General features: G+C 41.5%; 1 protein-coding gene across 1 annotated transcript in view; it reads left to right on the top strand.

Annotated features, from left to right (window-relative positions):
- The window catches only part of SYT16 (synaptotagmin 16), a 105,488-nt gene that overhangs the window by 65,713 nt on the left and 13,805 nt on the right, over positions 1 to 25,970 (top strand). The window contains exons 3-6 of the mRNA XM_070418782.1: positions 3,510 to 3,722; positions 10,367 to 10,623; positions 16,088 to 16,528; positions 19,554 to 19,743. Of these exons, the coding sequence (XP_070274883.1) occupies positions 3,510 to 3,722; positions 10,367 to 10,623; positions 16,088 to 16,528; positions 19,554 to 19,743 (1,101 nt within the window). The remainder of the gene's footprint in view (positions 1 to 3,509; positions 3,723 to 10,366; positions 10,624 to 16,087; positions 16,529 to 19,553; positions 19,744 to 25,970) is intronic.

Raw genomic sequence — 25,970 nt, 5'->3', positions numbered from 1 at the left:
CATTAAGGGTTATTGTGAGGAGTAAATAGACTAACAGTTCCAGAACAATGACTGGCACATGATAAGTGCTGTATATCGGGTTGATTTTATCATTGTAATAGTGCTACCGTGGACGTACTTTGCTGCTCAGTGGTTTCCAGGAGGGATGGGTGGTTTTGCTATTTAGGCAGAGAATTTCCTGAGACCCTTGGGGAGTAAGGCTAAGGATAGCATGGCAGGTGTGTTTATAATCCCATAAGGAGCAATAGCCAGTTATACTGCAGCTTGTCTATAAGCATTCACTCCCACATGGACTAACCATTCTTCTCACTGCTCTTTTCTTCTCACAAAGGAGACAACCTCCTGGCAGATTTCAGGGTAGGAGTGTCAGAGTTCTCTCAACTTCCACTGAAAAGTAAGCTAGATATGGCTCTAGTGTCCTGATGCAATGATGTCTGGTGATATGCACAGTGGCTAAGAATATAGGTTCTGTGTTTAAGCCTCAGCTTTGCTACTTAACTGTGTTGCCTTGGGCAAGTTACTGAACTTCTCTGTGCTTCTGTTTCCCATCTCTACAACAGGAATAAGAATAATCTCTACTTCCTGGTGTTGCTATGATGATTAAATGGGATAATACCGCAACGTTCCAAGAAAGGTGTCTGGCATATAGTATGTGTTTAGTAAATGGGAAATGTTACAATTACTATCATGATTATTGTATCAGTGAGGCGAATCTTGCTCTGTGGGTGATCAGTGACTTTCTGGAAAAAAAACACCACCACCACCACCACCAAGGACCACATACTGATAAATTAATGAATTCTAATTACTGATTTTATATGTGGGAAAATATCCATGCGCTAACTCACTTAATTTGAAATTGATGACTTATAACCAGTTAAATTTTAAAAATGCCTGCCTAGCAATAAAAGTAGAATGGAATCTCAGAGATGAAAAGAGCTCTAAACAGATGTCTAATCCATCCACCCCTCCTGTGCATATATCCCTCTGTCTCCATCCCAGGTGTGTAGCTGGTTTTATACGCTAAAGGTGGAGTTTAATTTTGCCTCACTATGTCTCTGGATGTCTCCCCTATGTGATGGTTCACCCCATTCCAGAGTGCAGTGCCCAGCATGTTGAGACATGAGCAGGCAGCTCATTGTGGTGGTTTTTTGTTGGAATGCATTGGATTATGAATGGAAAATCTAGTCTCTTCTGACACTTAGCTTCTCAGGTCCTCCCATGGCACTGGTCACAGCTGATAGAATTGAGTGAACTGACAACAGTGTGCTCCCATGTTCTTGGATTAGCTGCTACCCGCCCCGCCCCCCAAAAAAGAGAGAAACATAAAATTTTAATGCCTGTGGGCAGGAAGTTGGGAGTCGGAGAATTTAGATCAAGAAAAGACCTGGGAAATGATCCGGATGTTAGGAATGACCCACAAATGAGGAAGCAGGGCCAGAGAGGTTAAGGGACTTGGCGACAGGGATTCAGGTAGTTAGTGTGAGTACGCAGAATAAGGATTACTTCCACCAGCTCTCTCTGGTTCTCCAGAATGGGGATTAGAAACGTGGCCTCGAGAGGCAGGCTGCCTTAATTCAAGTCTTGATTCTATCGTTTATTGGCAGTGTTATCTCAGCCAGCTGTAGACTTCTTCCTGCCTCAATTTTCTTACTTGGAAAATAGGAATAATAATAGAGATTTTGTGAGGGTTAAATGAGATAATATGTGTAAGGCACTTAGGACAGTTGCTGGCACATAAAACATATTCAGAAAGTGCTTGTTATTATTACTAGTCTCCCAAAGAACCTCAAACATATCAACTCTTACATGAGCCAGAGAATAAGTGTTTTGACCAGACTGGTGTTTTAAAGTATTTTCTCTCACTTAAAATATGGCTTTTTAATGTCTGCTTAGCTTCTGATTCAGAAGTGATCTTAGGAGCCATCTGTGAATTAGCAGCCACATTCTTCCCCAGAATCATTGTGACTTTTGGATGGAAGGAGGAAATTTTCAAAAAATAATTTCTCATTATTTTTCATTTCCAAGTCACATTCAGAAAATATTTACAGAGTAGTCTGCCATGTGCCTGGCACAGAGATCAGGCCTGGAGGGATGCAGAGCTGGGCGGTCTGATGTACTCTTACCCTCATGTGTGCACAGATTAGGTGGAATGGTTGGCAATTACACAGGTAATTCTGCCACACTCCGGAGGGAGCACTGCCAGGGCAGGGCATAGAGAGACCTTACAGCACGTGGAAGGAGACTTGAACATGATTTAAGGGGTCAGGAAGGGCTTTCTGGAAGAACTGATGTCAATGCTGAGACCTGAATGTGAGCTAGATTCTTGACTAGTCTGGATGGGGCTGACGAGTGTTCCAGGCACAGGGAACTGTGTATATGTGATGGGGAGAGTGCTTCAGGGTTGGGATAAAACACTGGGTGTTCACCAATTTATTCAACACCTAACAAGTGCCTATTAAGCACTCACTATGCAACAAGCATTGTTTTACATAATGGGTACACATGGGTTAACAAAACAGGTGATGTTTTTATTTTTATGGAAGTTATGGAAGAGAAGAGAGATGGAAAGTGCTATGAACTGCTTCAGACAGGCTGTGGAAAGTGATTAGGGTAGAGTGACAGTGGAGCTGACATCTGAATGATGAGAGGAGCCAGGGTAGGGAGGGTTCCAGGCAGAAGAACAACAAAGGCAAAGAACTCTAAGGTGGGGATGATTTTGGCATGATGGAGAAACTGAGAGAGGACCTGTCTGCTGGGATGTGGGGAATGTGGGGGAAGCAGTATAAGTAATTCAAAGGGTATTTGGGCTGGGTTGTTGGTGTTGAGAAAGGCATCAGAACATTTCTAGTAGAAACAGGATCACACACACACACACACACACACACACACACACACACTATGGATGTCTCTTTTCAAAACCAGGAAGCTTTTGGCAAATCTCAGTTGGCTCTGGGTTTTAATAGCTGAGATGAAGCAAAGAGCTTTTCTGTCATGGTAACTAGATCTGCATGAGGCACGTGCACGGATAATGGTCCTCTTCCCAGTTATGAGAACGTGTCAGCACCATAACAAATCAGCAGGGCTGCCGGCTCAGCAAGAGGGCTCATTGTGTAGATTAGGGCTGTCCCCATGGTTCCTCCTGGGTTCTTGCCATGCACTTCTAATTACCCCCCATGAGCTGTCTCTTCCTGTTTATTCATTTGAACTCAAATGTGTGTTCCAACCATGCTTTAAATGCTTTCTGTACAATTTGGGACTGCTTGGTCCAGACCAATTGCTCATGCTCTTCTGTTTCTCTATGATGGTCTATCTCTGTAGTCTTTTAAAAAAATTTTTCTCTTTATTGATTAAGGTATTACATATTTGTCCTTATCTCCCCATTGTTCTCCCCCCCCACACACACACTCATGCCCTCACCCCCTTGGTGTCTGTGCCCATTGGTTAGGTTTATATCTCTGTATTCTTGCGGGCCCTGCAGGAGACTCATGGCTCTTGTTTGCTACCAGTGAACAGCTTTGGAAATGATGAAGAGCTGTGCACATCTTCTGACACTGACGAGGAGGTGATGAAGCAATTTGAGATTTCTGTGTCCCGGTCCCAGAGCTTCCGGTCAAGAGTGTCTGAGAAAGGCAAGCAGACAAGATCAGAGCAGAAACCAAAAGTCTGCCATTTGCTCTCTACTGGGGAAGAGGACAGAACCAAGGTGTCTGCCTGTGAAGGTATTCTTTGCATCCAACCCTTCCTCTATCTAGACCATGGATGGCCAATGGGAAGAACATCTTTGATTCATGTAACTCTGCACTTGCTTCTGTGAGTCACTAGAGGGAGAGTAAGTGGGGCAGGAGCCAGGGTCTGGGACAGGGAAAGGGCTGCTCCACACTTCTCAGGGGAATGAAGGCGGGGGTGGGTGGGGGTGCGGATGGGGGTGGGGTCGGGGGCTGCAGGGAGCTGGAGATGGAAAGCAGAAGTGCCGAAGCCTGGACCCCTGATTTGTGGGACCCCTTTCTTCCTGTAGTTACTGCTTTGTGCGTGTTGAGCACTAATGACCAGAATGGTATTTATCAAGCTTTATAACATCTTGTTTCCCTCTGACAGTTCAAAAACTTTATATACCTGTCCACTGACATTGAAACCCTGTGCCTTTGCTCCTATTTGCAATGTTGAGTCTATTTTCCACATAGTTTTGTAACCTCAGACGAGTTTTGAAGCCTTTCTTTTAATAGTTTGTATTAGTAAGACAATAGGTACGCTTTATTTTCCAAATAAAAACATGTATCATAATAATATTGAATAACCTCTCTCAAACCACACATGCCCTGCACTCTCTCCCTCATTCCCCATAGTTTCTGCTCACCCCTCCCCCAACACACACACATACACACACTTCACACGAGACTAGCTGGGCAAGTGCAAGGTCTTATGCCTTCCTAGCATCTTTATACTAAGTTTACCTTCCATAGGAGGGAGGGGAGGACACTCGGGGGCAGGGTAAGCACAGCTTGTGACGGAGGAGGGAAGGGCTTGTTAAGTGTCCTCCACTTATATAAAATAACCTGGAAGATGAACAGGGCAATATACCTTAGTGCTCTCCCCAGCGAAGGTCAGGCATCTGTCTCTCCTATGCCGAGAACCCGGTGTAGGCACAGGACACCGGGAAAGGGAAGAGGCTGTGAAGTGTATTGGTACAAAGCTAGAGAACATGTCATGCCGTGCACCTCAGTGACCTGGTCTGAACGTCCTGGCTTCTCTAATCTGTTCTGTCTTTCCTTTTGGCCTGTGGCCAGTCAAACCAAGGGGGGCATAGTTATAGCTCTTCCGTGGTTTTTCAACACATAGCGGTAGTAAAAGGAAAGAGAAAAGGGGAAGACCAAAACTGAGAGGAGATTGAGAGGAAATTTCTGACTTGGCATGTGGATGAGGCAGGCAGAAAAAGAACAGAGGAAAAAGAAAAGGAGAACTAACAAAAAGAAGCCTATTTTTTTTCAGCGGGAATATCATAATTTGGTATCCATTATGTAATTTTACTTCTTGATATGGGCAACATAACATATTTTATTGCTATACTTTTTAGCCCAAGGTGAGCCAAGAAATAAATGCCTTATGTAACCAAAGCATAATGCTGACCGTCCATCATGTCCTTATAGGCCCTCCTGCTTTACTCTCTGTCTCTCATGTTATATCACAGCATTCCTCCCTCTCCATTGAGAGGGCACATGTTAGCTAATGAAAGTTAATAGCAGTTTATTCCCTAGGAGTAGCTTGTTTAATTCTAAAGCTAATGGCCCCATTTCCCGGAAGTCTAAGTGTCTAGTTTCTGATTTATTCAATTGGCTGATGTTCTGAGAGTTCTGACAACCACTCTAACCTCTCCCCTTCCTGAAATTAGCAACAACTTTTGTCATCACTGGTGATTCTAAAATTTTTGACAGCTGGTGATAGAAAAGGTAAATTTTTCTCTACTGGAGAGAGGAAAAAGTCCACTACGGTGAATGAATTACCTGTAGATTTTGAAGAAAAACAGGAGGATTTTCATAGGAATAAATAACTGCATGCTAAATTTAATTGTATGATTTTCTTCTGTGTTATTTATTTTTGTTCATCTTTAAATCAGTGAATTTGTTTCAGTAATAAAGAATAATGATGAGATTAAGTTTGTACCCCAAGAAGATTTTTTTGGTTTGTTATCTATTTAGGTTTTTTTTTTTCACTCTACCTTAAACATGAGTATCTACAGTTAAATTTAATTGCAGACAATTCTTACTTTAAAAACACATTCAAAATGTTGGACAGATGAAATTAAAGGTCCAAATTCAAGTAAAATCTGAACCTCGAATGAGTTATTGATAGGTTGTCTCATGTTTCAGCTCAAGTGAGATCCTTCATTCTAGATTGAGTGTGAGGTTATTTTAGAACCAAGACAATGCGGTCTTCTTATTCTAGCCAAGTTCTCTCTTGTTGCATGTATCTGACTTAGTGTTATTTTGCATTAATTGTCACTGCATTCCTGCTCATGTCAAAGAGGGCTTGGGCTAAGTGATCTGGATCAGAGGCTATGCATCAGATCTTTAGGCATGAAAGGTGGGCCGGCTGGGCAGTAGAATCATACAGTTCTGAAATGCATAGGAATGGCTGTTGAGAAAGCTAGGCTTAAACTCTCAGGTATGAGCCAAAGCAGTCCACAGGTGAAATTTCATCTCCAGGGATCTCTCAGTTCTCCTTTAAGGCCTTTCAATGGACTGATTATGTAAGATAATCTCCTTTACTTAAAGTCAACTGTTTAAGGATTTTAATCCCCTCTATAAAGTACCTGTACAGCAACAGGTACTACATTAGTGTTTTAATTGAATATGTTAGCCACAGTGAAACCTAACAATAACTATCATAGATGGCAAGCAAAAGTATTTGTATGTGGGTGGTGGTGGGAGAGAGGAGTTTGGGCGTGTAAAAGAAAGTAATTGGTTACATTCCATCAAAGTGGGATATGGACTAAATAAATTCCAGAATTTCTCTGCTGAAATTTATAGGATTGATGTGACATAATTATGCCCTATAATTTCTACAAAGCCAGGATACATTTCTCTGACAACAGGCAATTACTTTTCTGTATGTGTTTAAGGTGACATGATCTTCTTTAGTTTAAAGTCTGGGAAGACTGCTTTATATAACGGTGAATCACCTTTCCCTTTCTTGCTCCTTGCAACTTGACTTCCACCCCAGCTTTGCTTGCCTAATTCATCATTGAATGTCTGTCAAAGAAAATGGTTTGTTACATTAATATAGGTCTTATGTTTTTCAGTTATGAAAAGCTTTTCAAGGCTTGATGTAGCTTTCAAAAATTCTCTTATTGCTGATCTAGGTATTATCACTGTAGGAGTTGAAGTCATGAGACAATTTTATGGGAGTAATTTCTTGGCAAAGTTAGATTTTTGTGCTGAAACCCTGCTGGGTGCTACACACGTTGATGGATGACCCACTGTTTAATAGGACATTTTAGTGTTCATGCATGTGAGGAATGGATGTGCTAATTAGAGCCTTGGAAGAAAATTCTGCTTTATGTTGTAGGGTTTTGCATATGCAATAGCCTTTGTTTTGTTTGTCATTTTCTGTGGCCTTTTTAAAAGCGTATTTGCCAAATAACTGCAAGTGCGAGTGTAAAAATGTTCTGATGTCCTATGAACGTGTCCCCAGGGGGACTGAACTGAATTTTTAAGAATAAGAACGCAGATAGTGGAACTTCTCAATGGCTTGCCAGGGTTTTGAAAAATCCCAAATAAGGGGTCTGAAGTTGTGCACTGAGGACCAAGCCTGCCTGAAAGTGTTTTCATGTGGTTTGCAAAGACGATACTATATTTTTAAGTTTGCCTGTTTAATATAAGTGAGTCTAGTAAACCACTGCCACCAGCACTCCATATTGCTGCACACTTGGCTGCTTCAAGTATTTGGTACCTGCCCAGCCTTTGAAGTTATTTGAGGGTTTAGTGAAGTTCACTGGTAGGAGCAGTAGATGCATGTGGCTTAGTGCTTTCAAGGATTGGATGTTCTAGCTGAAACTTTGACTTACAGTGGAAAAAATTGATGTCATACAGTGTATACATAAGAGCTGAATTTATGGATACCTTATCATCTACTCACTTATTCTGTCTATATCTCTCATCCTGGGATGGGGGCTATTGGGGTAGCCTGAAGGCCAAAGAGATAAGACATCCTTGGCTACCTTTTGGATGTAGGAGGCAAGTCTGGGTGAAGACAACAGCTTAGGAAGAAACTGTCAGTTTTTCCTTCCAATATGAGGGTAACCTAGACATTGAAGGAGAGGCAGAGGATGAACAGAGTAAGGAAGAACTGAGAGAGGGGGAGAGGGAGAGAGAGAGAGAGGAAGAGAGAGAGAGAGAGAAGAGAAGAGAAGAGAAGAGAAGAGAAGAGAAGAGAAGAGAAGAGGAGAGGAGGAAGAAAAAGAAGTCTGAGAAAAATACCAAGTTTGAAGGAGTCAAGAAAGATTGAGGTTTTTTTTTTATTTTTTTTTTTATTTTTTACCTTTTTTTTTAATTTTAATTTTTTTTTGCTAAAAGTATTACAAAGGGTATTACATATGTGTCCTTCCCCCCCGCACCCTTGACAATCCCCTGCCCTCCCTTACCTCCTATTGTCTTATGTCAATTGGTTATGCTTATATGCATGCATACAAGTCCTTCAGTTGATCTCTTACCCCCCTCCCTCCTGCCCCCCAACCCTCCCTGGCCTTCCCGCTGCAGTTTGACAATCAGTTTGAGGCATCTCTGCCTCTGTATCTATTATTGTTCAAAAGTTTGTAATGGTCTTTACTATCCATGAATGAGTGAGATCATGTGGTATTTTTCCTTCATTGACTGGCTTATTTCACTTAGCATAATGCTCTCCAGTTCCATCCATGCCGTTGCAAATGGTAAGAGTTCCTTCTTTTTTACAGCAGCATAGTATTCCACTGTGTAGATGTACCACAGTTTTCTAATCCATTCATCTACTGATGGGTACTTAGGCTGTTTCCAGATCTTAGCTATGGTGAATTGTGCTGCTATGAACATACGGGTGCACATATGCTTTCTGATTGGTGTTTCTGGTTTCTTGGGATATATTCCTAGAAGTGGGATCACAGGGCCAAATGGGAGTTCCATTTCCAGCTTTATGAGGAAACTCCATACTGTCTTCCATAGTGGCTGCACCAGTCTGCATTCCCACCAGCAGTGCACAAGTGTTCCTTTTTCTCCACATCCTCTCTAGCACTTGTCGTTTGTTGATTTGTTGATGATAGCCATTCTGACAGGTGTGAGATGGTACCTCATTGTTGTTTTGATTTGCATCTCTCAGATGATTAGTGACTTTAAGCATGTTTTCATATGTCTCTTGGCTTTCTGAATGTCCTCTTTTGAAAGGTGTCTATTTAGATCCTTTGCCCATTTTTTATTGGATTGTTTATCTTCTTTTTGTTAAGTTGTATGAGTTCCCTATAAATTTTGGAGATTAGGCCTTTATCAGATATGATGTTGGCAAATATGTTTTCCCACGAGGTGGGTTTTCTTGTTGTTTTGTTGATGGTTTCTTTTGCTGTGCAGAAGCTTTTTATTTTGATGTAGTCCCATTTGTTCATTTTCTCTTTAGTTTCAACTGCCCTAGGAGCTGTATCAGTGAAGAAATTGCTTCTGCATATGTCTGAGATTTTGTTGCCTTTGGATTCTTCTAGAATTTTTATGGTTTCCTGTCGTACATTTAAGTCCTTTATCCATTTTGAGTTTATTCTTGTGTATGGTGTAAGTTGGTGGTCTAGTTTCATTTTCTTGCATATATCTGTCCAATTTTCCCAACACCATTTATTGAAGAGACTATCTTGGCTCCATTGTATGTTCTTGCCTCCTTTGTCAAATATTAATTGACCATATTGGTTCGGGCTAATTTCTGGACTCTCTATTCTATTCCACTGATCTATATGTCTGTTCTTGTGCCAGTACCAGGCAGTTTTGAGAACAGTGGCTTTGTAATACAGCTTGATATCTGGCATTAAGATTGAGTTTTTGAGGCTTCAGATGGACAGGAGGAAAGGACAAGAGTGAGGGCTTGAGAACCTCTGTGAACAGAAATACCCAACTAGCATTTTCAGGAGCCAGTGAGGCCGCAGGTGACAGAGTTGGGAGGTAGTAGAAAGTGAGGTGTGTTGGGTTGGATGAGGCCAGTGTGGCCAGACAAGTAAGCAAGGCTGATATTTATGGAAGGTTTTGTGGCTACCAGGCAGATATTATTTGATGTGTCTCTCTGATGACTTATATCATCATTTTATAGATAAGGAAACAAAGGCTCAGGCAGCTCAAATTATTCAAGTTCTTAAATCCAGAATATCTGAATCCAAGTCTAGTGTTCTTTGCATGGATCAAGTAAAGAACTTTCTTCTTGAGAAAACCACTGAAGCCTTTTGAGCAGAGGGTAATATGTTGAACATGGAAGAGAAAAAAAAGAATGGTAGAGTCAGGAGACCATGTGGTCTCCATAGTAGATTGCTGTTCTTGCTTCCTAGATCCATCCCCAAAGTCTTGGGGTCATTGGCTCCAACAAAATGCTAATGTGTTTAATTTATTCTCCTAATAGAAATACATATCTTTTATACTCATATTATTAGAAAGTACTTAACCTTTACCCCACATAATGAACCAATGGTCTTTTTGAATATATGGACCAAGTTTATCCACTGTATGAGTGAAATTATGTTTCTGCAGGTGTTACTTTATGGGTTTTGTTTTTGAGGTTTTGATTGATGTAGTTGCTATTGCTCAGTTTCTCTAGATAAAATGTATAAACTAATAATATATTTGAAATAGTTTCCTTATTGCAAATTTAGATTTGGATGGAGCAAGGCAACTGCATTATTCTGAGAATTTGTCTTATGGTGAAGATGAGCCCACCTCTGCCCATGCACAGTCCCTATGTGAGGTGGGGGATACCAGGCACCATGGTGCATCTCCCCAGGAGACCAGTGTGGTCCACAGGCTCAGTCGCCAGTCCACAGAGGGCAGCTTGGAGATGGAAGCCGCTTTTAATAACCGGGGACTTGAAGACTCCTATGCCACTGACAGCTCCTCCGTGTGGAGTCCAGAGGCAAGTGACTTGTTTTCCATTTTTTTTTTTGCTTCAGTGTTTTGTGCTCTGTCTAGTTCTTGCTCCCCTCCCCTCCCCAGCCTTCAAGAAAAGATTTTTCCAAAAAGAAAGCATTGCCTTAAACGAAGACCTAAAGAGCCCTTATTTAAATAAACTTTTGTTCAGATGACCAAGATCTGACACCTATGTGGACCAGTGAAAGAATCATATAAATTTCTATCGAAATTGAAAAAAAAGAAAGAAGAATGGTGGCATAATGGGCCCAGAAACAGCTAGGCTTCTTTTTTACATAAAGGAGATTTTAGTTCTTTAGAGAGACTTTTTAAAAATGTTTTTAATTAATTGGAATCTATTTTCATTTACTCCAAATCTTGAGTAATGATTATTTGAATATGAGAATTATTTGAAAATTAAATTAAAATACAGTGGCCCTCCAAATGAAATTATACATGATATTATGATGACAATCTTGCAGTATATTTGTTGGCTTTTCATTGAATTGAAGGTCTAAGAGATGGCATTAGTCTGGCCATTGACTTTGCTTTCTGAAGTAAATCTACGATAAAAGATGCTGCTTCTAAATTTATTTTTCAATTAAAACTTACTCCAGAATATACCTAGCTAACCAAAGGTTGGACTGGAGGGGATGGTGCTAGAAATTACCATTTATTGAGCAATTACTATGTGCCAAGCACTGTGATAAGGATTTTGCAAATATTGTTTTATCTTACAGGCATTCACGGTTATTCCTTATAAGCTAGATCCCTCCTAAAATGATTCTGTAACATTAAGAGATATTCAATTGTGGTGTCTAATACCTTCACTGAAATTAATTTTGATGAAATAAGTCATATATAAATATATAAAACTTCTTTGTAATTTGTGAGGATAGAGGAAGGAGAAGGGTGAATGGGTTTTGTTAGCATCAGTCTGACTGAGAAAATAAACAGGGTAAATCTCTTATTAGGGCCTGGACTGTCATAAACACCAAATGCTCACCAAGGAGAAGGAAAACAATTACAGGAAATCATGTTCCAATCCTGACACACTGAGGCATGCAGAGAGAGCGTAAGGAGATAAATATGCACATGTGTGTACATGCTCCTGTATTGGTGTTTCTGCTAAGGACAGGAGATGGTAACTCAGATATGTATGTGCAGCTTGTTAAAAGCAGCCCTTCATATTAGAGACACCCAAAGCTATTAACCTTATACGTTTTGTAAAACAATTGTGCTTTCTTGTCAGTTTACTGCCAAGAGTCATACTAAATCCCACGCAGTAACGTTCTATTTGGCTCCCTCACTACAAAAACAAAACAGCACTGTTTACCTACCTAGTGATACTCCGTCCCCTTGATCACTATGCCATTAGCCCGGAATTGCTTCTCCAGGTAATCGCCCATTTGCCTGCCTCGTGGAGCTTTAATAGAAGACTTGGTGTTGAGGGCACTAAATGTTCTCAGGCTCCCAAAATACCCAGACATCTCTGTGTGCTCCATTCAACCTCCTATATCTATTTTGAGACAAAAACTGTAATTTGTGCTCTTACAGTAGAACCTCAAATGCAGCTCGGAGACAGTTCCTGTAACTGCCTGCTTGGCAGGCTTAGCTCGCCTTTTAAGAATTGATTTATTTGCCTCTCAGCTGTATTAAGAGCCCTGTCTTCCCCCCTGTATCTGGCATCGGGAACATATCGTGGGTCTGTTTAATCTGGGCCACACAGATGACATCAATACTATTTTACTAAGACAAAAGAGGCTTTCAATTTGATAGAAAAATCTTTAAACCTACATGGGTTTTTTTTTGACAATGTGGCACAAGTATTCCCATCCTAAAGAAAAACCCAGGCTATTAGAGCTAAAGGAATCCAATTTTATTTGGACTCAGAAGGAAACAGGTCACGCAGTGTGACTCCCTGTTAGTCTGATGGATTTCCATGCGCTGTGCTTCCTGGCCGGGAAGACTTTTCCCTGCACACCCAAGGCTTGGTGGGGAGGACGATGGGAAGGTGGCTGGTGATGCTGAGCACACAGGGAGGGGGGTGTCCCACTTTTCATCTGTTCCCACTGATTAACTGGTCGGCCTTGAGAAGTTAATTAAAATCTGCCAAATGGGGATAAAAATGAAGAGATTTTTACCTTGCAGGAAGGTCAAATGGATTAGTGGTATTAACCGTACCCACGTGAGGAGTGGCTTTAGTTGCCTGGTGATAGGTAATATGTGTTGAGATGATTAATTGCTCTGAAAGTACCTGCCTTCACAAATCTTCATTTCAGACCATCGAAGGAAGGGGCTACGTTTTCATGGGCTGCAGTTTGCATGTCCCCATCCACAGCCTGGTCTCTGCCTGGAGTTGTCTTACTCAGTTATTTCAGGCCTCTCCCCTCCCAGGACTTTACCACAAACCCGCAGGTGCAGTGAGCATTTATCTGAATAGACAGCCTGAGGGATAAGTGGAGAGAAAGTCATTAACTAGGATATTTTTACCTTGGCATTGAAGTTGATGACAGAACTGGGAACTGTTAACTAGTATTAAGAGCAGGGCCTAAAAGGATGTGAAATTCCAAGTAGTGCATGTTTTCAACTCTCTTCTCCAATCTTATTCCCTCTGCATCTCACACAGTTACTATACACAGAAATTGCAATGGTGAAAGGTTTTGGGGAGAAGAAGGGAGACATCATGGTTCAACATAATGGTTGGGATTTTAAGCATTAATATGGGTAAATCCTGGATAGTCCTGGCTGGGCTTATGATGTTGGGGGCATGGAATGAATTACTTAGCCTTTCTAAGCCTTGGTTTCCTATAAAAAGGAAGATATTAAAATACATACCTCATTAGGTTAAAGTGAATATTTTAAAAGATAATATTTCTTAGCTGCATTTCCCAAAAAGGACAGGACATGCAAACCCAAGGAAGAGTGAGGGACATGGGAGTGAGGCAGGGAAGAACGGAGTGTCATTATGAGTATAATCAAGTTGGCACCATTAAGTGTGACTCATGGCTTGATCCTGTGGGACTGTACTCTGTGAAGCTGTACAAACTAATCTCAGGACATCTTTCCAAGGGGAGAAAAGTTTAGTGTATGAGGCATGAAGTCTCCCCACACTCTGGACTTTCTATACATGAGTGCCAAGCAGGATTCTGGGACTTTCCACGTCTTGACATCAGCAGAGAGCCTCTGCTGGGTGGGAGCTAAGAGCTATGTGGCATGGCAGGAGGTAAGGCTTTATTAAGTTTCTCCAGGCTAAAGCCACTTAGAGCCCAGACAGTCTGGGCCTGTAGGGGAAGATGGAATAAAAGGTGAGGCCAAGAAAGTTTGAAGTGCATAAAAGCAGGCTTTTGTAGTCTATAAAGGGTTTAGTATGGTACCTGGCATAAGGGAGGGCTAATTATATGTTATATATTATTACTTATTTTTTTAAATATATTTTTATTGATTTCAGAGAGGAAGGGAGAGGGAGAGAGAGAGAGAAACATCAATGACAAGAGAGAATCATTGATTGGCTGCCTTCTGCACTCCCCCTACTGGAGATCAACCCCACAACGTAGGCATGTGCCCTGACCCGGAATTGAAACATGACCTCCTGGTTCATAGCTCAGTGCTCAACCAGTGAGCCATGTTGGCTGGCTATTATTACTTATGTTCTGACAAGCAATATAGAGATGATCACGAGTAGACTAAAATAGATGGGAATTTTAACAGAAGTCTGTGACTTGAGTTTTGAGTTGGCCTCACTCCTTGGAGACTTGCTGCTAATATTATATCTACACTAGTCAGTTGTATTCAAAAGTCTCTATAGCAACCACTTTTATGACTTGAAACCAAGAACCTCTGAATAGAAACACTCACACATGAATGCATGCATGCTCAGAGGAAAAGATAGAAGAAGCTACCCTTATTTTGCAAGAAGCCTAAATTTTCCTGGTAGACTAATGTGAATCTTAAGAGAGTCTTCTATAAGTCAAGTCCTTTAATTTTCACAACAACCCTATAAAGTAGGTATCCTCTCCATGTTAATATTTAGAAAAATAGGAAGTGGAAAAGATTAAATAACTTGCCCAATGTCACTGAGGTAGCAGGAGGTAGACCTGGGATTCCTAAGGCTGTCTCATTCCAGAGAACTATGCACTTTTACTTGAACTCTGTTGGAAAGTTATGTTGCTGCGTGTGCATTATTCTGGTGTTTTATTTTATATATATATATATATATATATATATATATAATTTAAATAAAGAGGTTTTTGAATTAGCGAAGTTTGGTGTTCCATTACATAAATAAGGACTGATTCTGATTTACAATAAGAAATCAGACCAAAGTTTAGTTATGGGCAAGAGTCATGCCTTCGGAGGGAAAATCAAATTAGGTTGACATGATTTATAGTCTGTTGGAGGGTGACTCATTACAGTAAATGCAGCTCAGCTCAGTTTTCTCGGTGAGGTCATCAGATCTGACTGGCTACAGGTGAATTGCTGTCTAAAGGTGATATTTCATAATGAGGGGAGCCTGTTTGAAAATAGGTAGCACCAGTCTATTCATGGGAATAGATATTTATGGAGTCTGTTCTGAGCCAGGTATTTTTTTCACATCTGTTAAAACCTCACAACAGCACTCTATCAAGTAGGCATCTTAATGCTCTCTTTTTTTTTTTTCTAATGAGAGTACAGAAAGGATGGTCTATTTGGCCAGGATCAAAAAGCTAGTCAGTGGTAGATTGATGATTTCTGCTTGACACTCGTGTATACATTCAGCCTAGGTGTTCTGTCTCCAAGTCCAATGTTGCTGCTCACTAAATGGCTGCTGGGGATGCCACCCTAGACCTTTGCTACTCAAAATGTGCTTTGAGGACAACTGTGATATCCTCCTCAGCATCTGAAAAATGTAGAATCTCGGGCCCCACCCCAGTCCTACTGAGTAAGAATCTCCTGATGATTCAAGTCCACACAGGCATTTGAGAAGCTCTGCCCTAAGCTTTTCTCCCATGTAGACTGAATATCTACTGAGGAATCACCTGTCCATGTCCCTGATTTTATTAGGATTCTTGTCTTCAGGAGGTCCTGGCCCATAGAGCACAGGTCCAGGCTCAACCATTTCTCTTGGGACTTAAGGTAAAGTTACCCCTCGGCAGTTGTGTAGCTTACTCATTTTAGATTTTGCATCTCAGTTGGTTTCAATGATAGTGGTCAGTTATGCTTTTTGAGAGAAAGATACTGTGAAACATAAAAGCTTTGTTCATTTGTTCCAAAAGCATTCATGAAGTCTCCCTGTGTTTCAGGCACTGTGCCCTCAAAAAATTCACAATCTAATGGAGAGATAGACTAATAAATATACCTTTCTAATATAGAGGGATCTGAGCCCACAGTTAAAAAGTGCAGGGTTCTGAAGGAGCAGAGGGGCATCGTCTCACCGAAATGCAGTGGGTATTATCATTTCCATTCCTAATCTTTTCCTTTGTCTACAACAGGAGCAGGATGGGGCTGATTTTCAGCTGCCATCAGGGGTCCCAGAGCCCATCTCAAAGTGTGGTAATCTGGATGTCATCTTTGAATATAGAGCTGCCAGCCAGAAACTCACAGTGACCATTGTGAGAGCACAGGGCCTCCCGGATAAGGACCGAAGTGGCATCAACTCCTGGCAAGTTCATGTAGTCCTGCTGCCCAGTAAGAAACAGAGGGGCAGGACGAGCATTCAGAGAGGGCCCAACCCTGTCTTCAAGGAGAAGGTCACCTTCACCAAGCTGGAGCCCAGAGATGTGGCTGTCTGTGCCGTCCGCTTCCGCCTGTACGCTGCCCGCAAGATGACCCGTGAGAGAATGATGGGAGAGAAGCTGTTCTATCTCAGCCACCTGCACCCAGAAGGGGAAATGAAAGTGACTCTGGTTCTGGAGCCAAGAAGTAACATCAGTGTGAGTAGGTTAGATGGTGCTGCCAGTGACGTGGTGTGTTCAAGGATGTGGAATTGTCAGCCCTTGATTTAGTACATTCGGCCTGTGAAATTCAACACTTTAATATAATTTTCCATTTGGTTCTCCTCATCCTTATAAGCCATGATTTGCACTTTATGCTTCCCTGGGTTTTTCATGCCTGTCTTCCTTATAACCTGATGGATGTCCATTTTAAGAAATAAGAGCACAGTGTGTGTTGGGCATGAGAAAACCAGGAGAGGTGGCTAGTTAGTTAATAAATGGTCCTACCACCCATACTCCTGCTCCTCCCACAATATGCATTATGATGCACTCAGAGATGGGACTCTCAAGGTGAGGTGCTTGACACATGTGCTTACGGCTGCAAACAGTCGCCTAAAACTCAAGCCGCTTTGAAGACCTTCCATTTATATGACCAAACGCCTCCATCTGCCCCATCCTCTGCCTCCCCTGGGCTTTTGAGGAAAGAAAGTGCAGCTTGTATGTCTGCAAGATGGGCATCTCACTATTGCCCATCGGTAATGTGTAGTGTGACTATTACCTTTTAAAAAACATGTAAAAAGATCAGGTCGCTCTCTTGGGCCAGTCAGTCATTCATTCAGAGATGTTTACTGAGTGCCTGTTCTGTGTCAGGTGCCATGAAGGGGATTCAGGAAAGGACAAAACAGGCGATTGTTCCATCCTCAGGGAGCTTACAATCTGGCGGAGGAGGGCTACCGTAGGTAAACCAAAGCAGGAAGGAAAGACAATGACTGAGGCTGCTGTTTGTTCAAAAGAGTCAGAGACAGTTTCTTTGAGGTGGTGATAAAATACAGAATTCAAGAAATCAAGAAAAAAGCTGGTGACATGTGGAGGACAAGGATGTCAGACAGAGGGAATGGCACACGCTGGTGTTGGGGTGGGAAGGTACTCATCATGTCTGAAGAAGAGGAAAGGAGTCAGAAAGGTTAGAGTGTAGCGGTGAGAGATCCAGCCAATTATATTTTTAGTAGATGTCTCAAAATTACTATCTCCTGAGTCGACATCCTGATTTTTGCCTCCCTAATTCTATTCCACCTATGGTCTTCCAATCTTGGCTAAAGGCAATTTCATCCTTCTAGTTGCTCAGATCAAAAATCTTACAAGTCATTTGTGACTTCTCTCCTTTCCACCTGAAATCCTATTGGCTCTGTCTTCAAAAATACAACCAGAACTCTCTGCTGGAAGAAATGGCCTCCTACGTTCTCCCTGCTTTTGTCTCTGCCCCTCAGACTATGCCCAACATGGGCTCAGAATGAGCCTTTTAAAGCAGGGGTCCTCAAACTACGGCCCGCGGGCCACATGCAAATACAAATACTGTATTTGTTCCCGTTTTGTTTTCTTACTTCAAAATAAGATATGTGCAGTGTGCATAGGAATTTGTTCATAGTTTTTTTTAAAAACTATAGTCTGGCCCTCCAATGGTCTGAGGGACAGTGAGCTGGCCCCCTGTTTAAAAAGTTTGAGGACCCCTGTTTTAAAGCATAAGCCAGATCACGTCGCATCTCTGCTCAAACCCTTATTTTTCCTTGAGCTCTGAGTAAAGCATATCTGAAATCGTGAACAACAGAAGCCACAGGAGGTCAGGTGTCCTACCAGCACTATAGAGCTCAGGGTTAGGTATGATCACACCCCCGTTACCTGTGCCAGGCCCTGTGCTGTGCTCTGGGAGCACAGAGTTGAGTGGGGAACATGAATCAGTATGAAAGAACTCTGAGGATAAAAAATTTTTCATTCGCCAGTTATTAGTTAAGCATGATTATATGCACTGTGGCCTGAGAGGTTTATAAGGATTGGGAATTTGCTGGGAGAGGCAAGCTATGCAGCCCACAGTAGATGCTTCTGTAGAAACACAGGGGAGGGGGGATCCTCATCCAAAACTAAACAAATATTCCATTGTCAGGTTATCATACCCAATAGGTTCTTATCTAAGGTGCTTATCAAAACCACCTGGCCCTATAGTTTACAAATTGTGTTCCATGAAAGCAGGGGCTCTAGGTGGCTGGATAAACAGGATATTTTCCTACAGATGTAAAGAATACTTAATTACTCTTAATTCATTTATTCATTGGAGTATCTGATAAGAAGTTTTAGGAAATGATATTAGATGTGGAGAAGAAAGGTTTGAGCAAAGTTCCATGTACTTATTTCTGGTGGAGGAAGTGGTGGCCCCAGGAGGCTGGCTGGTTTCCCTTGCAAGGCTGATTCCTACTCCCCCTTCCTGAAGGAGAATCAACTTGGTGATCGATTTCCCTCTCTTCTTCTTGATGTGTCTTTGCATCAAGAGGGTGCTTTGGAGAAGCAAGCACGTGAATAAACAGAAGGCCGAGGCTCTTCCCTGGGCTCACCTGTTGCCTGCCAGGTCTCTGAGATCTCAGTCCATGTGTCAGCTTCCTTATCAAAAAGTTGTAAAAGTGCTCATTTTCAATGTCATTTAGTTCTTAGGAGGAAAAACAGAGCATCAGGCATATTCCTGGCAACCTTAGAAGCAGAACTAGGGACCAAATGTCCTATGCGGTGGTAGACATCCAGTGGTCATTTCTTTTCCCAGCGAAGACAAAATGCCCTTTGAATTGCTCCATTCATCACAAAGCTGCAGAGAACGGAGTGGATGGGTTCCGTAGAAGCACTCGAGCACAAATCACACAGGAGGGAATTTTGGTCTATATTAAATGTATTATTAGCTCTCTGTGTATCTTAGAGGGTTTGATTTACACTAGTAATAACATCTTGGTTCGTTTTGTCTTTGGAGAGGAATTATTGAATGGAGACAGCTCTTGAAACAAAGATGTCAGTTAATAATGCAGGGGATCTCGTCCCCGGCCGGCTCCCCAGGCCCATTATCATTCCCACGGAGTGCGCCCTTCCTTCGTAATCTTTGGCAGCCATTGAGACTGGGCCACAATTTCACCAAACATAATATTGGCTTTCTGTAAGAGAGAGAAGTGCAGCGTGCACCAATGGATCCTTTGTTTTTCTTCCCCTCCAGAGTGGAGAGTCTCCGCTCAGCCCATCTGCCGTTTCTCACAGTGATAGTGCTTCATCCACGCAGTCGCTGTCTCATGGAGGGGCACCAGAGCTGTTGGTGGGGCTGTCCTACAATGCCACAACGGGGCGATTATCTGTGGAAATGATCAAAGGCAGCCATTTCCGAAACCTCGCTGTGAACAGAGCGCCTGGTAAGTGCATGTCTATTCCCCCAGCTCTGTTCCTTCCAGGAGCAAGTACAAGGCTGTGTGAGCTTTCATCTTAAGTCTTTAACTTTTACAATAAAAGTGATCTTGGTATAGCTTAGAGAGTCTTTTACAGAGTGACACCTCTGTGCTTTTTAATTGTCTTTCTATTTAATTAGATTGGAGGCTTCTTTGATACTTAGACATATCTTGACATGAAATAGGCTGACCTCTATGTGTATATTATGTAAGAGAAAAGAATGGTGTCTTTTCAGCATCATAATATGTATGGGAAATTACCTTTCCGTGACTGGATAAACAGGATATTTTCCTGCAGATTCAAGGCTCTCAAACACCTTCAAAGAGGCAGGTCTACTTGCTTACCTACTAGCTTTGCTCTGATCTGTGCAATGCGCTTGTCTTAATCTTGGTACACTCATTTAGAGAAAAAAATAATTAATAATATCTTCCTCATGGGGTTTCTTTTGGGGTGCAAATAAAATGATTTATGTACAGTGTTAGCACAGTGCCTAACACATAGTGAGGATACTAGAAATGTTAGTGGTTATGGTGTTGATGGAGGAGGAAGATCTGGGGCAACACCGGCCTGCCTCACCACTTCTGAGATCACTGGAAAAAAGGGCTCAAGACTTACTCCAATAGTTGCAGTCCAGGGTTCAGGAAATCAGAATAAGAAAGCAGCTCCTGCCAACTACCTTTCAAAGCCCAAGAAGTTAGAGATTGAGCACTGGAATGATGCTGCTAACAATGAGTTTACCTTTAATGATCTTGTTTGTCAGCAAAAAACAGCTTAAAGGGGGGTCAGGAAGATAATTTTTGCCTCTGTTCTGCCTTGTGGATCTCATGTAAGTACATCTACTCAAAGGATCCAAATTTGTATCCAGAATGCTAGCTGCAAGAGAGTCTGAAAAATGTTGAATTTCCAGCCTTTCAAGTATAGAAAGGTAAATTAGAAGGGGGTAGAGTGAAGTGCAAGTGAGCCTGTCGCCATCAGCAACAAAGTCTTCCTGAAATTAGGATGAAATCAATAACTACATGATAGGCTGCGCAGGGCAATAAACTCTGGCCTCATGTCAGCATCGATGAAGAGCCAGCATAGCTGATAGAAAAAAGTTGGTTCTACCAACCAAATCTGAGCTCTTACTCTTTATTTAGGGGCGGGGCTCTTATTCTATTTAAGCTTTAATTGTGCTGCATCCCATGAAATCTCCATTCACTGGTATTTTGTTAGCCAATCTGTATTAAAGTTATTAGAGCAAGTTCGTGGAAAGCCCCACACTCTGGATAACAGAATATACAGCTGCATAAACTATAATCTGTGTTGACACTCAGAACCAGGTGAAAGCTATTTAAAATATATATTAGGTGCTATTTGCACAGGTAAGCTTTGTTAGATACAGCTTTGCTTTTTTTTCTTTATTGATTAAGGTATTGCATATGTGTCCTTATCCCCCCATTGCCCCCCACCCCCCCACTCCCGTTCATGCCTCACCCCTGGTGTCTGTGTCCATTGGTTATGCTTATATGCATGCATACAAGTCCTTAGGTTGATCTCTCCCCCTTACCCCCACCTCCCTCTACCTTCCCTCTGAGGTTTGAGCATCTGATCGATGTCTCTCTGTCTCTGGACCAGCTTTGCTTTTTAAGATAGCTTTGGATTGATGAAAGATCTGAATTCAATGCTTTATCTTCAGAGTTTTTGCTGGTCTCTTTTTCTGTCCTTCTGGGGTTTGGTGAGATCTGAACAATTTTGGGGGAAGAACTTAGTGGCGCTGCAGAGATTTAGGGGGAGGTGGATCACACAGTGATGGCTCTTTCCAGTGGATGCTGGGAAACTTTATGTTGTATGCTGGGTGGTACCAGGAAATATAGGAGATGGGGGAGGACAGCATGGTGGCTATGAAAACATCAGCTGGAGGCCAACAAACTAATATGTAAATTCAGGCTCTGCCACTTCCTAGTTGTGAGTTGCTAAAGTTTTCTGAATCTCAGTTTCCTCATCTGTAAAATGAGGTCATAATATATACTTTCTAGGTAGGGCTATTGCATATAAAGCTGCGATGTTGAGGATGCTATTATTATATTTTCATACATTTCTATATGAAAGAAAATACATCAAAGGGAAATTCTTACGATAAATGTTTACAACAAAATAGGAAAAAATAATTTAGAAATTGATTTGATTCCAGAAGTTTAAGTCAGTTTGGCATTTACAACATGATTTTTCTTAGACATAGTGTTGCAATTTAACTTAAAATGTAATTGACATGCTGTGTCTTTGCAACCAAAGTAATAAAAGACAATGTTGCTGCGGTGCTAGTAATTAAAACAGAAACCCAAAAGGGAAGACAAAAGTTTTTTGTTTATGTAGAATGCTGGTCCTTGAGGAAAATCCAGCACAATTAGGAGGGGTTGAGAAAGTAGAAGGTTCCTTTGTGAAAGGGATCTCTTGCCACTTTCAAGGGCTTTAGTTGTTGACGGCTTTGGTTCTTCATTATGTCTCCCTTCATTACACCACAAGCACCACTTTGGCAGTCGTCAGGCAAGCTTAGAATACATTTTTAGTTCCCATATGGAAGAGGACAAGGGAGAGAAAGGATGAGGGAACATGAGTTTTATGAGGTAATTGAGCAGAGTTGGAAGAAACAGGAGGAGAGAGGATGCAAGTGGGGAAATGAGTGGGCCTGGGAGCGGGGGTGGTGGAGAGACCTTGCCAAGTGCACTGGCCTCCAAGGTGGAGGTGATGGGAGGATGTGGGACCAAAAAGCCCCATGGAAGAGCCCGCCATGAAGGAGGTGCCTGCCAGGGGAGAGACACATGTAGGAATATGTATATGCAAGGGTCACAGATCTTGTGCTTAGGACTCTTGGCATTGGTGCAGTTATCTAGTCTGTAAGAGGGGACATCAAGCCTGTCTTACAGGGTGGCTATGATAATGTGAAGAATCGTTCTTAGGGAATCTGAAGGGAAAGAGTCGCTGAGCCTGAGTACTGGGAGCTTTCCTTGTCTAGGATATTGAGGATTCTAAATCTTTCTGGAAACAAAGGCTGGGATTTAAATGTGAGAATTTTTTGTCTCAAAATATATCATGAAACAGAAGATAACTTTGAATTCAGAGCTTGATTCAGTCAGATGACTGTTCTGATATTTTAAACTTGTCTTCTCAAGCAAGATAGAAGAGTTGGACAAATAGTAGATGAAGTTCCTCTCCTCTATTAGGGTCTTGGAAGAAATGTAAGACCCATCCCGAAACTTTTGAGTTAAATCCTTAGGGAGAAGGCTCAGTGAGGGGTAGGTTTTACTCTGATGAACAGGAGCTGGTGGAGGCCTACTTAGAGATGTAAGTCTCCACCTCCTGCCACCCCCAGAATAGCTAAAACTGAAAAGACCAATTCCACCAAGTGTGGAGAATACATTCTTGGTGGGAGTGGAAAATGAAACCACCACTTTGGGAAAATTCCTGTCAGTTTCTTATACAAGTCAAATGCACTGAAAATCCAGCAGTTCCATCTTAGGCATTTAACTATAAGTTTAAAAAAAGATCTGCACAAGAATGTTCCTAGCAGCTTTATTCATAATGTCCAAAACCACAAAAGGTCTTCATGTCCTCATGAATGAATCAGCAAATTAAGATATATTTGTATTGTGGAATACTATTCAGCAATACAAAGGAATGAAATTAACTGAGGCATTTAACAGCATGGAGGAATCCCCCAAACATTCCATTTATATGAAGTTCTGAAATAGGCAAAACTCACCTATAGTGAATTTAGAAAGTAGAAGAGTGCTTGCTTCAGGATTGGTATTGGTGGCAGGATGGACTGGACAGGAACAGGAGGAAATATTCTGGGGTGATGGACATGTTTTATATTTTAATAGAAGTTTGTGTTAAATGGATGTTCGCATTTGTCAAAACTTATTTGGGTGTTGGACACACAATGCAATATATAGAACATGTATCATAGAAATGTACACTTAAAACCTATATAATCCTATTAACCAATGTCACCCCAATAAATTTAATTTAAAAACTTAAATGGTACTAGGATTTGTACATTTCACTGTATGTGAATTTTAACTTAATATAGAAAAGAACCATAAAATATTGAACTCTAGTTAATGAAAAGCATGCTGAAATGTTTAGGGTCAGGAGTAATGATGGCTATAGCTAAGATGGATTGATGTTTAGATAGATGGATATTTATATAAGAAAGCAAACTGTCTTAGTTCAGGCTGCTATAACAAAAATACCATAGACTGGGTGGCTTAAACTATAGAAATTTATTTCTCCTGGTTGTGGAGGCTGGGGACTCCAAGATCAAGGTGCCAGCGTTCCTGGCAGGCAGACACGTTCTTGTCATGTCTTCACACAGCAAGAGGAAGAAAAAAATCATCTCTCTCATGTCTCTTCGTATAAGGGTATTAAACCCATTCACGAGAGTGTCACCCTCATGACCTAATCACTTTCCAAAGGCCCCAAATACCACCAGACCTTCAAATGGCTTCACTGAGGATTGGGGCTTTAACATACGAATTTTGGGAAGATGTATACATTTAGTCCATAGCACAAATAGAGCAAAACATCACAATTGAAAAATCTAGGTGTTGGGTTTATGGGTGTCCACTGTACAATCTTAGTTATAAAATTTTGGGCAGAAAAAATGGTCTGGAATGGTTCAGCTGGGTCAGGAGGATAAAAATAAAACAAGAGAGCCATAGATAGGGGTATTGTGTGTGTGTGTGTGTGTGTGTGTGTGTGTGTGTGTGTTTGTGTGTGTGTGTGTGTTTATTATGGTGACATCTCAAGGTTGAACTCTATTTCCCTGACTCATCCTTGAATGGGATAGAGAGAGTACCAAGCAGCTGAACCTCTATAAACCAAATTCATCCCAAGGAAAAGTATGTGATTGGGCATATCTGCCTTTTTAAGTTTAATCTTTTCTCTATTCATCTGGTAGGTAAGTAGACAGATAGGTAGATAGGTAGGTAGATAGGTAGATAGATAGATAGATGATAGATAGATAATGTAGACTTAGATATATATATATATAAAATATATCTATCTATCATCTATCTATCTATCTACCATCTTTTTGGTGAAAGTGCTCATGTTATAAAGTATAAATTGCTGTGTTGTTGTTTTTTCAAATTAAAGGTATGCTAGGGAAGATAAAAGAGGCTATTTGAAAATTACTGAAACTAGCTTATAGATCTGATTCAGAAACAGTATATAAATGAGGTAGCAACATGAACTAATCTTAACCTACATCCCATAACCATGTGCCAAGGAATCATTCCAGGCCCTTCCAAGGTACCATCTCATTTAGTACATGTGGTCAGTATTCCAAATATTGTTGTCATGATTGCTGTTAGGATGGTGCAGGATAGTCTCCACACCTGTAGGCAGTGGGTGGTCCAGGTGAAAAGCAGCTTATAGTGTCTGGGAGACATCTAAATTCCTGACGCGCATTTGCAAATGCTTTTGAAAAAGTCACCATTGAGAATTAGAAACATTTGATTAGCTATTGAATTTGGTTCATGGGAAGGCAATTCTCCAACCATTTAGCAGCTCTGTTCTGTCCTTTTCCTGCGCCTGCCACACAATTACTGCATGGCCTCGACATTTGATTTAACCTCCCCGAATTTCATTTTCTTCCCTATTAAATGAGGTCAACAAGCTAATGTTACTGATACAAGTGCTATGTTAAAAAAATGTTAGCTATTCTGCTGCAGGTTCTCTCTCTCCAGCTCCATCATTGCCATGCCTCTGTCTCCAATGTGTACGTGTGTGTATATACACACATGTAATGGTCCTTGTCAAACACTGTCATTAAGCCGCCCTGCCAGTTAAAACAAGTTCCCAAGCCTCTCAGCATGTGCAGGATTGGCTCTGTGTGATAATTACCTCCCAAATGATAATACTTACAGCAGCAGCATATTAACCTTGTTAGGCAGTCACAATAGCGGAGACCGGAGGAAAGAAAAACAAAAGGCAAATCAGGCTGCCTCATTTTAGTGTGGAGGAGGGAGGCGGGTGCACACTATGACTGAAGTGCCTGGAGACAAGGACTAAACAAAGGTGTGGGGCACCCACCTTCTTTAAAAATCCCGGTCCAGGTTTCAGTGAAATACAATGAGTGTTTACTAATAGCCACTTTGTGCTCAGATAGGACCAATTCATAGGCGGATTTCCATGTGGCACTAACTTATTG

This window comes from Myotis yumanensis, unplaced genomic scaffold (genome assembly GCF_028538775.1).
Source record: "Myotis yumanensis isolate MYYU_CA2020_CCGP unplaced genomic scaffold, mMyoYum1.0.hap1 SCAF_1, whole genome shotgun sequence".
NCBI classification, from domain to species: Eukaryota; Metazoa; Chordata; class Mammalia; order Chiroptera; family Vespertilionidae; genus Myotis; species Myotis yumanensis.
The sequence above is the reverse complement of the archived record's forward strand: the minus strand, read 5'-3'. Positions and strand labels throughout refer to the sequence as shown.